At 47.9% G+C, this 18,043-nt stretch overlaps 1 protein-coding gene across 1 annotated transcript in view; it reads right to left on the bottom strand.

The window, feature by feature from the left end:
• The window catches only part of sdr42e2 (short chain dehydrogenase/reductase family 42E, member 2), a 43,955-nt gene that overhangs the window by 6,075 nt on the left and 19,837 nt on the right, over positions 1 to 18,043 (bottom strand). The window contains exons 7-9 of the mRNA XM_072479807.1: positions 5,380 to 5,468; positions 1,701 to 1,838; positions 267 to 331 (exon numbers count right to left, since the gene is read on the bottom strand). Of these exons, the coding sequence (XP_072335908.1) occupies positions 267 to 331; positions 1,701 to 1,838; positions 5,380 to 5,468 (292 nt within the window). The remainder of the gene's footprint in view (positions 1 to 266; positions 332 to 1,700; positions 1,839 to 5,379; positions 5,469 to 18,043) is intronic.

Raw genomic sequence — 18,043 nt, 5'->3', positions numbered from 1 at the left:
CAATATCCCGGCCAACATCCATTCTTCAATCAACACCACCAGAAATAAATTTGGATAAATCGGTCCTTTATCTGATTATTGCTGTGGGATCTTGCTGTGTGTAAAATGGCCGTCGGGTTCACCGACAGGACAACAGTGATGGAACTTCAAAAAGCCATTTTAAACACTTTGTGACATACTTGAAAAGCTGTGACATTTTGTTCTTAAATTGATTGTAGAATGAATATTTTGGAATACTTACGCAAGTATTTTTAAAAGAACCTACCAGTGGAGATAACCAGTCAAATATATTTACAGCTTCAGCATGGTTGATGTAGTAAGTCTGTCCACTCTGTAAATAAGGTAATAAATCTGGCTGCATTACAACACAAAATGAACTTTTAAATGACAGTCGCAGTGATTTTGTCACTGAGTCACATATTAGTGGATTTATACCCATCATGCCTAAACAGATCTACACCGCAGTCAAACTCAAAGAAAGACTTGCATTCATATAGCACCTTTCACAACCCTAGGATATCCCAAAGTGTTTTCCGGGCAATGAGATACTTTTTGAAGTGTTGTTACTGTTGCAATGCAGGAAGCACAGCAGCCAATTTGCACACAGAAAGCTCCCATGATAAACATTGTGATGGTGAGCAGATTATCTGTTTGCTAATGTTAAATGAGGGGCAAACATTGGCCAAGGACACTGAGACAACCCCTCTGTTCTTCTTCAAATTGGCACCTTGGGATCTTTTCACATCCATCTGGAAGATAGGCTGGAATTTTCCGGCCGTTTCTACTGGTGGGATCTTCTGGTCCTACCGCTGGTGATGGGGGTGGGGGCGGGTGGGGTGTACACAACGGGAAACCCCATTGACAGCGGGCGAATCCAGAAGATCTTTTTTAAAATAAATTTAGAGTGCCCAATTCATTTTTTTTCCAAATTAAGGGGCAATTTAGCATAGCCAATCCACCTACCCCGCACGTCTTTGGGTTGTGGGGGCAAAACCCACACAAACATGGGGAGAATGTGCAAACTCCACATGGACAGTGACCCAGAGCCGGGATCGAACCCGGGACCTCGGCGCCGTGAGGCAGCAATGCTATCCACTGCGCCACAGTGCTGCCCTGGGTCCAGACGATCCTGCCGCTAGCCAATGACGGGCTGGCTCCACCGCCGCAGAGGTAGAGGGGGGTGCTCAGTAAATCCCACCAATAGCATTTCTGACTTTGCCCCTTGCCTGAGGCGCTGTGACCCTCAGGTTAAATCACCACCAGTCAGCTCTCAAAAGAGAGAGCAGCCTGTGGTCCTCTGGGACAGTGGTGACACTTACCCTGGGTCTCTGGATTATTGTCCAGTGACAACACTACTATGCCACCACCTCCCCTAACTACAGATGTCCGAAGCTCTGCAATTCCCTCCCTAAATCTCTACCGCTCTTCCTTCAAGATGCTTCTTCAAACCAACCACCTTGACAAAAACGTTTGATCACCTGCCCTAACATCTCTTTCTGTAGCTCACTGTCAAATCCTGTCTGATTTATTGTGCTCTGAAGTACCTTGGGACATTTTACGATATTAAAGGTGCTACATAAATGCAACTTGTACTGTCGGCCAATCAGTCAAGCCAATGAACTTCAAAGATTGCTGCAACCCATAATTTCAGAGGCCCGTGATCCCAGTGCAGCCCTTGGTGGTGTAGATCTGCCACTTACCGCGATGTGGCCTTTGGCAGCTGTGAGTGCCTCCGCAGCGAGGATGTGAGCTTGCACCAGATTGTCAACATGGACCCAGTTCATCTTGGCATCAGGATTTCCGAAAGTGAAACTAAACAGCCGTCGATCAATGTTCACCTGCAATCACCGAGGGTACAGATTGAAATGGGGTGATAGCAGCAATCAGCTGTAATCACCATCAGTATCTAATCCTAAAGCATCGTTCAAATTAGCGTGGGTTCCCTATTCCTGACAGTTCACTACGTCCTCACTAATCTGCTGCTTTCATTGTTGTGTGTCTCAGCAGGTAGCATTCCTGCTTCTGAGTCAGTTCAGAGCAGTGACGAGTACATTATCCAGGCTGACGCTCCCAAGTTCTGCACTGTCGTAAGTCCTCTCTTTCAGAGTTAGCAAAAGATCCTGCGCATCTTCCGGACTGTGGGAGGAAACCGGAGCACCCGGAGGAAACCCGTGCAGTCACGGGGAGAAAGTGCAAACTCCACACAGACAGTCACCCAAGGCCAGAATTGAACCCGGATCCCTGGCACTGGGAGGCAGCAGTGCTAACCACTGTACCACCGTGCTGTCCATATTGAATGGCTGAGCACGTTCATCAGGCTGAATGGCCTACACATGCTCCAATCTTCTCTTTGGCGTTCTGGGACCAATATTTATCCTTCATTCAACATCGCTAAAGAAAAGATTATCAGGTCATTTATGTTGTTTGTGTGGGATCTTGCTGTGTACAGATTGCTGCCATTCTGCCTACGTAACAATAAGAAGTACACTTTTTAAAAATAAATTTCGAGTACCCAATTCATTTTTTCCAATTAAGGGGCAATTTAGCGTGGCTAATTAACCTACCCTGCACATCTTTGGGTTGTGGGGGCGAAACCCACGCAAACACGGGGAGAATGTGCCAACTCCACACGGACAGTGACCCAGAGCCAGGATCGAACCTGGGACCCCGGCGCCGTGAGGCAGCAGTGCTAACCACTGCGCCACCATGCTGCCCTCCAAGAAGTACACTTAACAAAAAAGTTTTTAGTTGGTTGTAAAGTGCTTTGGTCCTGAGTTCATGATAGAAACTGTATGAAAATATGTTCCGACTCTGGACATACTGATTTATAAAGTTCCATTGATTCCAGACCAAGCTGGATCTTGCAGCTGCATCAAAGCAGCAATTAGCATATTGTTGAAGTGCAATGGGCTTTAGTGCTAAGATTTCTTCCCATTGGTATTGATTCTTCAGCAATTGTTTGTGAACAGGTTTCTTGTTGGGGACTTCTGGGCCTCTGCCCCAAGCCCAGTTTTGAAACCATTTGCACGTGTAATGTTACCATGACAGTAGGAAGGCCAGATGAAATTCCTGGCGCAGATGGGATGTTGGTGGCATTTGTACAAGTCATGCTGATTGACTGCTGTAACGTCTCTGATGGTTTTACTTCATCATTGTCTCTGTGCTCACGGACCAACATCGGCTCCCGGTGCAGCGATGCCTTCATTTAAAAATTCTCGTCCTGCTGCGAGGGAATCTGTATTTTTTGGTTTGCTCCGCATGTTTTCGGGGTGGAGGGTTCGCAAAAAGTTGCTTGTGTCCTGCATTTTGACGCAAATAAATTAGCTCACGAGAGAAGGGTTGGCATGAGGACGGTAGTTGGTGGGTCCGTGCTGCTGAGGAGTTGGGTCTGAGAAGAAGGTTGGCATCAAAACAGCTGGGGAGCTGGAACTGTGCCTGAATATAGACCCTGTAGCGCAGCCTGGCAAATACCGTGGGAAACTGTCTCGAATGAATTGATTGAGCGGCTGAAGGTGAGCAGTTGTTGGGAGCAATTGTCCTGAGTTGGAGTCCAGTTGCCCGACAACTCATTGCAGCCAGAAGCGAGAGGGCTTTGAAGCTGAGTTGGAGCAATTGATGAGGGAAATCAGAGGCTGAATTCTCAAAGGAGTGAATCCCTTGTGAGGAAGACAGAGATTAAAGGATTTTTGTGACTCGCAGTGATCACTGATGTCTAGGTGGGTTGCTGGTAAGTTCACAAGATCTATCTTGTTTGTGTCTGCCATTTAAAGTGCAGTTTGTGGAGTGATCAACCACAGTTTTCCTGTTAATTCATGTTTACCTCATGTTAACTCTGGATGTTAGAGTATAAGATAGATAGTATTGACTGTTTGCTTGGTTGACTCTTGTCAAGTAAAATGCTTCTGTTTTTTAAAACTGCAGAATCATGTTATCTTAGTAAATACCAGGGATTTCAAGTTTTGTCTACTTTACAACAAAAGATACTGGTCCCGAACTAGATCATAAGACTTATTTCCAAATCCCTCTATGTCCTCAACTGTCCCTCTCTGTGTCACGTCCTCCAGCCCCACAACCCGCCAAGTGTCCACATTCCTCCAATTCTGGCCTCTTGAGCATCCCCGATTTTAATTGCTCCACCATTGGCGGCCATGCCTTCAGCTATCATAGATCATAGAATTTACAGTGCAGAAGGAGGCCAATCGGCCCATCGAGTCTGCACCGGCTCTTGGAAAGAGCACCCTACCCAACGTCAACACCTACACCCTATCCCCATAACCCAGAAACCCCACCAAACACTAAGGGCAATTTTGGACACTAAGGGCAATTTATCATGGCCAATCCACCTAACCCACACATCTTTGGACTGTGGGAGGAAACCGGAGCACCCGGAGGAAACCCATGCACACACGGGGAGGATGTGCAGACTCCGCACAGACAGTGACCCAAGCCGGAATCGAACCTGGGACCCTGGAGCTGTGAAGCAATTGTGCTGTCCACAATGCTACCGTGCTGCCCCTGGGCCTGGGCCCAAACTCTGGAATTCCTTTTGACAAACCTTTCTGCCCTTCTCTCTTCCTTTAAGACACTCCTTAACATCTACCTCTTAGATGAACCCTTTGGTCACCTGCCTTGATATCTCCTTTTGTGGCCCTCTGTCAAATTTTGGCTGATAATGCTCCTGTGAGGAGTCTTGGGGCGTTTTACTATGTTATTCTTGGGTTGTGTCCTTTCAGGCGAGTTCCATTGCCAACACCATCTGATCCTGGAGTTATAGTCAACATGCCAGAATGAAAGGTCCAAGGGCGCCACAGTGGTTAGCACTACTGCCTATGGCTGAGGACCCAGGTTCAATCCTGGCCCTGGGTCACTGTCCACACGGAGTTTGCACATTCGTCTGTGTGGGTCTCACCCCCACAACCCAAAGATGTGCAGGGTAGGTTGATTGGCCACACTAAATTGCCCCTCAATTGGAAAGAAAATTAAAGCCGTTTATTATTGGTTCATTCCCTCTATACCAGATGTTAGCCCGTCACCAATTGTTTTCCAGTGCTACAGGGAGTTGATTTAACAAAGATTAAAGGGGCTAAAAGGTTCAATGGTCTTGTTTCCTGAATTATTATCAAACCTAATCTCCTGACAGTCTAACCTACTTTGAATGCATCTTCAAACTGATCTTCTCGGCCTACTTAATTGGAAAAGGTCAGATGGCACTACAGGTCACATGATCTATCAGCTCACATGGCAGATGGTGTGTCACAGTTGGAACACTGAGATGCTGAGGTGCCATGATGTAAATTCCCTTCATCGTTGAGGCCTTTGCTAATCTTGACAAGGTGCCGAAAATGCCAGCAGAAATGGAAGGGGCCTGTGGCCCAATACTAACCGCCACCCGCGCGCCAAGTGCCTCTGTTCCTGAGGCCCATAGATACCTGGGGGGCGGAGTACGCAGGTTCGGAACATACTGCCCCCTGTGTAAAAGAAAGAGAAAACATGTCAGAGTAGTTCGAAATTTTGTTGGTACAAAATGTTTCTGCCCTTGGAAGTTTTGTAGGGATGCTTTAGCCTGCAAAGTTGTCCCTCCACTCTGGGCTAACTTCCAAATGCAGAATTAATTCAACCTCAGATAACAAATTAAGGATAAACCCACATCCCTTGAGAATCAAAAAGCTGAGCACAATGCAATGCAGAGGAGTGCTGCACTATTTGAGGTGGGTCTCTTGAAAGACTTTAAATTAAGGATGATAAAATTGGCCTCAGTGCCCTTGAGCTGGAGCACGGGTATAAAATCTCAACAAGGACTCTTGCTCCTGATTGCTACCCATTGTGGATTAATTACATGGGTCGAGAAGGTGGATAGAATATCTGCTGCACATCACAGTCAATTTTCAGTTGTGAACCTGGGCAAGGTACTACAGGGTGGCAGGGACCCAGTCCGAACAGTGTTCCTTCTCTTTCCTCTTGCTCCTCCCCCACTTCCTCCCACAGAAGATAATGTTGGAAAACAAACTGTCAGACTATACACTTTCTCTCCATCAAGGATGTTGTACAATCACATTTTATCTGACTTTTACCTTCCAAGTCAAAGAATGTTTAAATCGTCACATTATCCGCTACTAAATTTAAACTCGGTCATACGACCTGTGGTGTAGAGTTGCGATCTCAGGTAAATTATCCAGTAATACTGAGCCAACACTTAGATGGAGAGGTTTAAATGTACAAACATGCAACTAATGCCTCAACCGCTCTCTCATCTTCAGATAACACCAAGTTGTGAAGACTGGTCACACTGAGTAAAACACACTGGAAAATTCAGAGTGACCATTGACACTGCTGAGAAAGAAGAGCTTGTAGCTGAAACTACAGCAAAACCTCACAATAGAAAAAGCGGCACGGTGGCATCGTGTTAGCACTGCTGCCTCATGGTGCCGAGGACCCAGGTTCAACCCTGGCCCGGGGTCACTGTCCGTGTGGACTTTGCACATTCTCCCCGTGTTTCTGTGGGTCTCACCCCCACAACCCAAAGATGTGCAGGGTAGGTGCATTGGCCACGCTAAATTGCCCCTTAATTGGAAAAAAAATGAATTGGGTACTTCAAATGTAAAAACAAAATCTCATGATAGAAACAGGAAGATTTCTCCAACAAAATTCAGTGAGTGGAGGATAGCAACAGAAAGCGACTGATGTGCGTCACTTAAAGTCAATTAAATAATGCAATCCCCAATGCAATCCCGGTGATCGACCGGGGACATCACCCAAATCACAAAATCATTACAGTGCAGAAGGAGGCCATTCAGCCAATTGAGTCTGCAACGGCTTTCTGAAAAAGCATTCGATCTTGTCCCACCCCCTGCCTTATCCCGTAATCTTGCGCATTCTCTCCTTTCAGATAGCAATGCAATTCAATTTTCAATACCTGGATCCAACCTGCCTCCACCACCCTGAGTAAGTTCATTCCAGACTCCAACCACCCCCTGGTGAAAAGACATTCCTCACCTCACTTTTACTCCTTTTGACCCTTATTTTGAATCTATTCCCTATAGGTGCTCTCTTGAGAGGGAAGTTTCTCACTATTAACCCTGTCCATACCCACACCTTCAATACCTCCATCAAGTCTCCTCTCAGCCTTCTTTTCTCCAAGAAAAGCAGACCCAACCTCACCAATCTATCCTCATAGCTACAGTTGTTTATCTCTCGAATTATTCTTGTGAATCTCCATTGTACTCTCTGCAATATGTTCACTTACTCAAGTACGGTGCCCAGAACTGGACGCAGTACACAAGATGATGCCTAACTAGAGTCTCATACAAATTCATCATGACCTCCTTACGCTTATACTCAATGTCCCTATTATTAAAACCGAGGATACTATATGCCCTGCCACCTTTAATTACAGTACACTGGGGTCCTTTTGTTCCTGCACCTTAAGCGCTTCTCCCTTTATTTTATACTATCCCTCCATATTCTTCCTGCCAAAATGAATCACCTCACACTTAGAACATAAGAACATAAGAACTAGGAGCAGGAGTAGGCCATCTGGCCCCGCGAGCCTGCTCCGCCATTCAATGAGATCATGGCTGATCTTTTTTGAACTCAGCGCCACTTTCCGGCCCGAACACCATAACCCTTAATCCCTTTATTCATCAAAAAAAATCTATCTTTATCTTAAAAACATTTAATGAAGGAGCCTCAACTGCTTCACTAGGCAAGGAATTCCATAGATTCACAACCCTTTGGGTGAAAAAGTTCCTCCTAAACTCAGTCCTAAATCTACTTCCCCTTATTTTGAGGCTATGCCCCCTAGTTCTGCTTTCACCTGCCAGTGGAAACAACCTGCCCGCACCTATCCTATCTATTCCCTTCATAATTTTATACGTTTCTATAAGATCCCCCCTCATCCTTCTAAATTCCAACGAGTCCAGTCCCAGTCTACTCAACCTCTCCTCGTAATCCAATCTCTTCAGCTCTGTGATTAACCTAGTGAATCTCCTCGGCACACCCTCCAGCATGTCTTTTCTCAGGTAAGGAGACTAAACTGAACACAATACTCCAGGTGTGGCCTCGCTAACACCTCATACAATTGCAGCAGAACCTCCCTAGTCTTAAAGTCCATCCCTCTAGCAATGAAGGACAAAATTCCATTTGCCTTATTAATCACCTGTTGCACCTGGAAACCAACTTTTTGCGACTCATGCACTAGCACACCCAGGTCTCTCTGCACAGCGGCATGTTTTAATATTTTATCATTTAAATTATAATCCCTTTTGCTATTATTCCTACCAAAATGGATAACCTCACATTTGTCAACATTGTATTCCATCTGCCAGACCCTAGCCCATTCACTTAAACTATCCAAATCCCTCTGCAGACTTCCGGTATCCTCTGCACTTTTTGCTTTACCACTCATCTTAATGTCATCTGCAAACTTGGACACACTGCCCTTGGTTCTCAACTCCAAATCATCTATGTAAATTGTGAACAATTGTGGGCCCAACACTGAACCCTGAGGGACACCACTAGCTACTGATTGCCAACCAGAGAAACACCCATTAATCCCCACTCTTTGCCTTCTATTAATTGACCAATCCTCTCTCCATGCTACTACTTTGGCCTTAATGCCATGCATCTTTATCTTATGCAGCAATATTTTGTGTGGCACCTTGTCAAAAGCTTTCTGGAAATTCAGATATACCACATCCATGGCTCCCCGTTATCTACCGCACTGATAATGCCCTCAAAACATTCCACTAAATTAGTTAGACATGACCTGCCCTTTATGAACCCATCCTGCATCTGCCCAATGCGACAATTTCCATCCAGATGCCTTGCTATTTCTTCCTTGATGATAGATTCCAGCATCTTCCCTACTACCGAAGTTAAGCTAACTGGCCTATAATTACCCGCTTTCTGTCTACCTCCTTTTTTAAACAGTGGTGTCACGTTTGCTAATTTCCAATCCGCCGGGACCACCCCAGAGTCTAGTGAATTTTGGTAAATTATCACTAGTGCATTTGCAATTTCCCTAGCCATCTCTTTTAGCACTCTGGGACGCATTCCATCAGGGCCAGAAGACCTGTCTACCTTTAGCCCCATTAGCCTGCCCCCTTCCTTAGTGATAACAATCATCTCAAGGTCCTCACCTGTCATAGCCTCATTTCCATCAGTCACTGGCATGTTATTTGTGTCTTCCACTGTGAAGACCGACCCAAAAAACCTGTTCAGTTCCTCAGCCATTTCCTCATCTCCAATTATTAAATTTCCCTTATCATCCTCTAAAGGACCAATATTTACCTTAGCCACTCTTTTTTGTTTTATATATTTGTAGAAGCTTTTACTGTCTGTTTTTATATTCTGAGCAAGTTTACTCTCATAATCTATCTTACTCTTCTTTACAGCTTTTTTAGTAGCTTTCTGTTGCCCCCTAACGATTTCCCAGTCTTCTAGTCTCTCACTAATCTTTGCCACTTTGTATGCTTTTTTTTTGGTAAATATTTTATTGAAAATTTTTGGTCAACCAACACAGTACATTGTGCATCCTTTACACAATATTATAACAACACAAATAACAATGACCTATTTTATAAACAAAAAATGAATGAATCAATAATAAATAACAAAAATGAAAACTAACCCTAATTGGCAACTGCCTTATCACAAGTAACACTCTCCAAAAATATAATTTAACAGTCCAATATATAATTATCTGTAGCAACAACCTATACATATTATACAGTATATATTAACAACCCTGAGAGTCCTTCTGGTTCCTCCTCCCTCCCCCCCCCCCCCCCCCCGATCCTGGGCTGCTGCTGCTGCCTTCTTTTTTCCATTCCATCTATCTTTCTGCGAGGTATTCGACGAACGGTTGCCACCGCCTGGTGAACCCTTGAGCCGACCCCCTTAGGACGAACTTAATCCGCTCTAGCTTTATAAACCCCGTCATGTCATTTATCCAGGTCTCCACCCCCGGGGGCTTGGCTTCTTTCCACATTAGCAATATCCTGCGCCGGGCTACTAGGGACGCAAAGGCCAAAACATCGGCCTCTCTCGCTTCCTGCACTCCCGGCTCTTGTGCAACCCCAAATATAGCCAACCCCCAGCTTGGTTCGACCCGGACCCCTACTACTTTTGAAAGCACCTTTGTCACCCCCATCCAAAACCCCTGTAGTGTCGGGCATGACCAAAACATATGGGTATGATTTGCTGGGCTTCTCGAGCACCTCGCACACCTATCCTCCACCTCAAAAAATTTACTGAGCCGTGCTCCAGTCATATGCGCCCTGTGTAATACCTTAAACTGAATCAGGCTTAGCCTAGCACACGAGGACGACGAGTTTACCCTGCTCAGGGCATCTGCCCACAGCCCCTCCTCGATCTCCTCCCCCAGCTCTTCTTCCCATTTCCCTTTTAGTTCATCTACCATAGTCTCCCCTTCGTCCCTCATTTCCCTATATATAGCTGACACCTTACCATCCCCCACCCATGTCTTTGAGATCACTCTGTCCTGCACCTCTTGTGTCGGGAGCTGCGGGAATTCCCTCACCTGTTGCCTCGCAAAAGCCCTCAGTTGCATATACCCGAATGCATTCCCTTGGGGCAACCCATATTTCTCGGTCAGCGCTCCCAGACTCGCGAACTTCCCATCCACAAACAGATCTTTCAGTTGCGTTATTCCTGCTCTTTGCCACATTCCATATCCCCCATCCATTCCCCCCGGGGCAAACCTATGGTTGTTTCTTATCGGGGACCCGCCCAAGGCTCCAGTCTTTCCCCTATGCCGTCTCCACTGTCCCCAAATCTTCAGTGTAGCCACCACCACCGGGCTTGTGGTGTAGTTCCTCGGTGAGAACGGCAATGGGGCTGTCACCATAGCCTGTAGGCTAGTCCCCCTACAGGACGCCCTCTCTATCTCCGTTTCCCCCTCTGGAGGGGCCATCATCATTACCCCTAACAGCCTCCGTATATTCGTGTTCAGCTGTCTCCCCTTCACAAACCCAGTTTGGTCCTCGTGGACCACCCCTGGGACACATTCCTCTATTCTCATTGCCATTACCTTGGCCAGGATCTTGGCATCTACATTTAGGAGGGAAATAGGTCTATAGGACCCGCATTGTAGCGGGTCCTTTTCCTTCTTTAAGAGAAGCGATATCGTTGCTTCAGACATAGTCGGGGGCAGTTGTCCCCTTTCCTTTGCCTCATTAAAGGTCCTCGTCAATACCGGGGCGAGCAAGTCCACATATTTTCTATAGAATTCGACTGGGAATCCATCCGGTCCCGGGGCCTTTCCCGCCTGCATGCTCCTAATTCCTTTCACCACTTCTTCTACCTCGATCTGTGCTCCCAGTCCCACCCTTTCCTGCTCTTCCACCTTGGGAAATTCCAGCCGATCCAAGAAGCCCATCATTCTCTCCCTCCCATCCGGGGGTTGAGCTTCATATAATTTTTTATAAAATGTCTTGAACACTCCATTCACTCTCTCCGCTCCCCGCTCCATCTCTCCTTCCTCATCCCTCACTCCCCCTATTTCCCTCGCTGCTCCCCTTTTCCTCAATTGGTGTGCCAACAACCTGCTCGCCTTCGAAGGAGGTTGAGGGGCGACCTGATAGAGGTATACAAAATTATGAGGGGCATAGACAGAGTGGATAGTCAGAGGCTTTTCCCCAGGGTAGAGGGGTCAATTACTAGGGGGCATAGGTTTAAGGTGAGAGGGGCAAAGTTTAGAGTAGATGTACGAGGCAAGTTTTTTACGCAGAGGGTAGTGGGTGCCTGGAACTCACTACCGGAGGAGGTAGTGGAGGCAGGGACGATAGGGACATTTAAGGGGCATCTTGACAAATATATGAATAGGATGGGAATAGAAGGATACGGACCCAGGAAGGGTAGAAGATTGTAGCTTAGTCGGGCAGTATGGTCGGCACGGGCTTGGAGGGCCGAAGGGCCTGTTCCTGTGCTGTACATTTCTTTGTTCTTTGTTCTTTGTTCTCCCCATATTCGTACTGTACACCCTGTGCCTTCCTCCATTGTGCTTCTGCAGTGCCCGTAGTCAGCAAGTCAAATTCTACATGTAGCCTTTGCCTTTCCCTGTACAGTCCCTCCTCCGGTGCTTCCGCATATTGTCTGTCCACCCTCAAAAGTTCTTTCAGCAACCGCTCCCGTTCCTTACTCTCCAGCTTCCCTTTATGTGCCCTTATTGATATCAGCTCCCCTCTAACCACCGCCTTCAACGCCTCCCAGACCACTCCCACCTGGACCTCCCCATTATCATTGAGTTCCAAGTACTTTTCAATGCACCCCCTCACCCTTGGACACACCCCCTCATCTGCCATTAGTCCCATGTCCATTCTCCAGGGTGGGCGCCCTCCTGTTTCCTCCCCTATCTCCAAGTCTACCCAGTGTGGAGCGTGATCCGAAATGGCTATAGCCGTATACTCCGTTCCCCTCACCTTCGGGATCAACGCCCTTCCCAGCACAAAAAAGTCTATTCGCGAGTAGACTTTATGGACATAGGAGAAAAACGAGAACTCCTTACTCCTAGGTCTGCTAAATCTCCACGGGTCTATACCTCCCATCTGCTCCATAAAATCTTTAAGTACCTTGGCTGCTGCCGGCCTCCTTCCAGTCCTGGACTTCGACCTATCCAGCCCTGGTTCCAACACCGTATTAAAATCTCCCCCCATTATCAGCTTTCCCATCTCTAGGTCCGGAATGCGTCCTAGCATCCGCCTCATAAAATTGGCATCATCCCAGTTCGGGGCATATACGTTTACCAAAACCACCGTCTCCCCCTGTAGTTTGCCACTCACCATCACGTATCTGCCCCCGTTATCCGCCACTATAGTCTTTGCCTCGAACATTACCCGCTTCCCCACTAATATAGCCACCCCCCTGTTTTTTGCATCTAGCCCCGAATGGAACACCTGCCCCACCCATCCTTTGCGTAGCCTAACCTGGTCTATCAGTTTCAGGTGCGTTTCCTGTAACATAACCACATCTGCCTTAAGTTTCTTAAGGTGTGCGAGTACCCGTGCCCTCTTTATCGGCCCGTTCAGCCCTCTCACGTTCCACGTGATCAGCCGGGTTGGGGGGCTTCCTACCCCCCCCCCTTGTCGATTAGCCATCACCTTTTTCCAGCTCCTCACCCGGTTCCCACGCAGCTGTATCTCCCCCAGGCGGTGCCCCCCCGCCCATCCCCTCCCATACCAGCTCCCCCCTCTCCCCAGCAGCAGCAACCCAGTAATTCCCCCCTCCCACCCCCCCCCCCCCCGCTAGATCCCCCGCTAACGTAATTACTCCCCCCATGTTGCTCCCAGAAGTCAGCAAACTCTGGCCGACCTCGGCTTCCCCCCGTGACCTCGGCTCGCACCGTGCGACGCCCCCTCCTTCCTGCTTCTCTATTCCCGCCATGATTATCATAGCGCGGGAACCAAGCCCGTGCTTCTCACTTGGCCCCGCCCCCAATGGCCAACGCCCCATCTCCTCCACCTTCCCTCCTCCCCCCATCACCACCTGTGGGAGAGAGAAAAGTTACCACATCGCAGGATTAGTACATAAAACTCCTCTTTCCCCCCTTTTTAACCCCCCTCTTTGCCCCCCACATTTGCCCCACCACTCTGTTCAAACGTTCTTTTTAATAACCCGCTCATTCCAGTTTTTCTTCCACAATAAAAGTCCACGCTTCATCCGCCGTCTCAAAGTAGTGGTGCCTCCCTCGATATGTGACCCACAGTCTTGCCGGTTGCAGCATTCCAAATGTTATCTTCTTTTTATGAAGCACCGCCTTGGCCCGATTAAAGCTCGCCCTCCTTCTCGCCACCTCCGCACTCCAGTCTTGATAAACGCGGATCACCGCGTTCTCCCATTTACTGCTCCGAGTTTTCTTTGCCCATCTAAGGACCATTTCTCTATCCTTAAAACGGAGGAATCTCACCACTATGGCTCTGGGAATTTCTCCTGCTCTCGGCCCTCGCGCCATCACTCGGTATGCTCCCTCCACCTCCAACGGACCCGCCGGGGCCTCCGCTCCCATTAACGAGTGCAGCATCGTGCTCACATATGCCCCGACGTCCGCTCCCTCCACACCTTCAGGAAGACCAAGAATCCTCAGGTTGTTCCTCCTTGCGTTGTTCTCCAGTGCCTCCAACCTTTCCACACATCGTTTCTGATGTGCCTCATGCGTCTCCGTCTTCACCACCAGGCCCTGTATGTCGTCCTCATTCTCGGCTGCCTTTGCCTTCACGACCCGAAGCTCCCGCTCCTGGGTCTTTTGTTCCTCCTTTAGCCCTTCGATCGCCTGTAGTATCGGGGCCAACAGCTCTTTCTTCATTTCCTTTTTGAGCTCTTCCACACAGCATTTCAAGAACTCTTGTTGTTCAGGGCCCCATGTTAAACTGCCACCTTCCGACGCCATCTTGGTTTTTGCTTGCCTTCCTTGCCGCTGTTCTAAAGGATCCACTGCAATCCGGCCACTTTCTCCTCCTTTTTCCATCCGTATCCAGGGGGGATTCCCTTCTGGTTTACCGCACAGTGTTTTTAGCCGTCAAAATTGCCGTTGGGGCTCCTATCAAGAGCCCAAAAGTCCGTTTCACCGGGAGCTGCCGAAACGTGCGACTCAGCTGGTCATCGCCGCACCCGGAAGTTCCCACTTTGTATGCTTTTTCCTTCAATTTGATACTCTCCCTTATTTCCTTACATGTCCACGGTCGATTTTCCCTCTTTCTACCGTCCTTCCTTTTTGTTGGTATAAACCTTTGCTGAGCATGGTGAAAAATTGCTTGGAAGGTTCTCCAATGTTCCTCAACTGTTTCGCCATAAAGTCTTTGCTTCCAGTCTACCTTAGCTAGCTCTTCTCTCATCCCATTGTAATCTCCTTTGTTTAATCACAAAACACTAGTGTTTGATTTTACCTTCTCACCCTCCATCTGTATTTTAAATTCCACCATATTGTGATCGCTCCTTCCGAGAGGATCCCTAACTATGAGATCCTGAATCAATCCTGTCTCATTACACAGGACCAGACCTAGGACCGCTTGTTCCCTCGTAGGTTCCATTACATACTGTTCGAGGAAACTATCGCGGATACATTCTATAAACTCCTCCTCATGGCTGCCTTGACCGACCTGGTTAAACCAATCAACATGTAGATTAAAATCCCCCATGATAACTGCTGTACCATTTCTACATGCATCAGTTATTTCTTTGTTTATTGCCTGCCCCACCATAATGTTACTATTTGGTGGCCTATAGACAACTCCTATCAGTGACTTTTTTGTCAACTATTCCTGATTTCCATCCAAATGGATTCAACCTTATCCTCCATAGCACCGATGTCATCCCTTACTATTGCCCGGATGTCATCCTTAAATAACAGAGTTACACCACCTCCTTTACCATCCACTCTGTCCTTCCGAATAGTTTGATACCCTCGGATATTTAACTCCCAGTCGTGACCATCCTTTAACCATGTTTCAGTAATAGCCACCAAATTATAGTCATTCACGATGATTTGCGCCATCAACTCATTTACCTTATTCCGAATACTACGAGCATTCAGGTAAAGTACACTTATGTTGGCTTTTTTACCTCTGTTTTGAATCTTAACACCTCGCTCAGTAACCTCTCCTAAGTTATATTTCCTCTTAACTTTTCTCCTAATTTTCCTTGTCGTTGAACCCATATCTTCATGGAACAGTCGCGTCTCTTAGCATTAATGTTTTTGCTTCCCATTTTATTCCATTTAGTATTACTGGGCCTATTCACTGAGCTCCCCTCAGTCACTGTACCTTGTACTGTCGCCCTTTTTGATTTTTCACTATGGCTTCTCTGCCTTACACTTACTGCCTTTTGTTTCTGTCTGAGCTGAAACATTCATTCTGTTTCTTTCTGACCTGCTAGTATTTCCTGTGTTTTCTGTTTTCAATGCCTTTGATGAGTTTGGCTTGGCCACAGTTTGAAACTGGTATCATTTGAGAGTTGTATTTGCTGTTGGCCGTTTGGTTTAATTTTATTCACAAAGCAAGTCCCATTCAAGTCTTTGGGGGCGATTCTCCAAAATGGAGACCAAGTGTTTGCGCCGTAGTGAACGCCATCGCGTTTCACGACGGCGTGAAACGGGCACGGGGATGACCGATTCTGGCCCCCACAGGGGTCTAGCATGGCGCTGGAGTGGTTCACTCCGCTCCAGCCTCCTTTCCCGGCGCCAAATGGGCGCCACGCCAACCCGTGCATGCGCAGTTCAGCCGCGCCAACCCCATTGGAGGCCCCCCCGGTGAAGGATCGTTTTCCCCGCCCCACAGGCCGCCCCCCGACCCTTCGCGCAGAGTTCCCGCCGGCAGCGACCAGGGGTGAATGGCGCTGGCGGAACTCTGTCGTATCCACGCGTCCACTCGGGCCGGAGAATTGGCGGCCCCGCCGATTCCAGCGGCCCGCAGCTGGTGCCGCTTCAAGCGCGCTGGCGCAAATGGCGCTGATTCTCCGCACCTCAGAGAATCGTGCGCCGGCGTCGGGGTGTCGTGGCACGGTTGCAGTGTTTCACCGGCCCGACGCGGGGCTCAGAGAATCGCCCCCTTTATTTTTATTTTTTGGGGTGGCGGTTTAGCAACAACTACAGCACACTTTTAAGCACATTTTGTTTGACATTTGAAACATATTCTCCAAGAGGCCACAGATTCTGGTTTGGTGTTATCTGAACATTGTGTGCAGCTGTGACATTTGAACTGCTTGCCTCGTGCTGTAGCATTCGCCCTTATGCCGAGACCATTAAGAATAGTGAATGCAGCTAAATAAATAGACATTTCCAAACTCAAGTTCACTACATGGGTTAAGAGTTACATTCTAGAGATTGTACAAAGTAGGGGGTTTTGGCTTTGAATGTGGCACCATTTAGCCTGACAAAGATTTTACCTTGCGCATAATTTAGAATAGCAGGCAGGGAATGGGAGCAGATTTGCTGATTTTTCTTAAGTGAAAGGGCTATTCACAGTAACAACAATTTTTTAAAAATATATTTTTATTCAAATGTTTACATATTTTCAACAAACCCCTGACAGAAATAAGAAAAAAACAAAGAACACATAAATAAACATCTTCTAGCTATGTCACGTATTCCCCCGATATACAAGACCCCTATTAATTGAGAATAAACACAGTAGTAAACACAAAGTACCCCCCCCCCCCCCCCCCCCGGGTTGCTGCTGCTGACCACCTCCTAACGCTCCGCTAGAAAGTCTATGAACGGTTCCCACCGCCTGAAGAACCCTTGCACAGATCCTCTTAAGGCAAATTTTAACCTCTCCAGTTTAATGAACCCTGCCATGTCGTTGATCCAGGCTTCCACGCTTGGGGGCCTCGCATCCTTCCACTGTAGCAGAATCCTCCGCCGGGCTACCAGGGACGCAAAGGCCAGAATACCGGCCTCTTTCGCCGCCTGCACTCCCGGCTCGTCCGATACCCCAAATAGTGCCAACCCCCAACTCGGCTTAACCCGGGTGTTTACCACCTTAGACACCATCCTCACAACGCCCCTCCAGAACCCATCCAGCGATGGGCACGCCCAGAACATGTGGCCGTGATTTGCTGGGCTCCCTGAACACCTCACACACCTGTCCTCTACTCCAAAAAACCGACTCAGCCTTGCCCCAGTCGTGTGCGCCCTGTGCAGAACCTTAAATTGTATCAGGCTAAGCCTGGCGCAAGAGGAGGAAGAATTTATCCTATCCAGGGTGTCCGCCCACGTATCCTCGTCTATCTCCTCCCCCAGCTCCTCCTCCCATTTACCTTTCAGCTCCTCCACCAAGGCCTCCTCCTGCATCTCCTGGTAAATCGCCGAGACCTTGCCTTCTCCAACCCACACCCCCGAGAGCACCCTAACCTGGATCCTACGTGCTAGCAGCAGCGGAAATTCCCTCACCTGCCGTCTTACAAACGCCCTTACCTGCATGTACCTGAAGGCATTTCCGGGGGGAGCCCAAATTTTTCCTCCAACGCCCCAAGGCTCGCAAACGTCCCATCTATAAACAGGTCCATCCTTCTAATACCTGCCCTGTGCCAG

The sequence above is a fragment of the Scyliorhinus torazame genome, chromosome 17 (genome assembly GCF_047496885.1).
Source record: "Scyliorhinus torazame isolate Kashiwa2021f chromosome 17, sScyTor2.1, whole genome shotgun sequence".
NCBI lineage: Eukaryota > Metazoa > Chordata > Chondrichthyes > Carcharhiniformes > Scyliorhinidae > Scyliorhinus > Scyliorhinus torazame.
The sequence above is the reverse complement of the archived record's forward strand: the minus strand, read 5'-3'. Positions and strand labels throughout refer to the sequence as shown.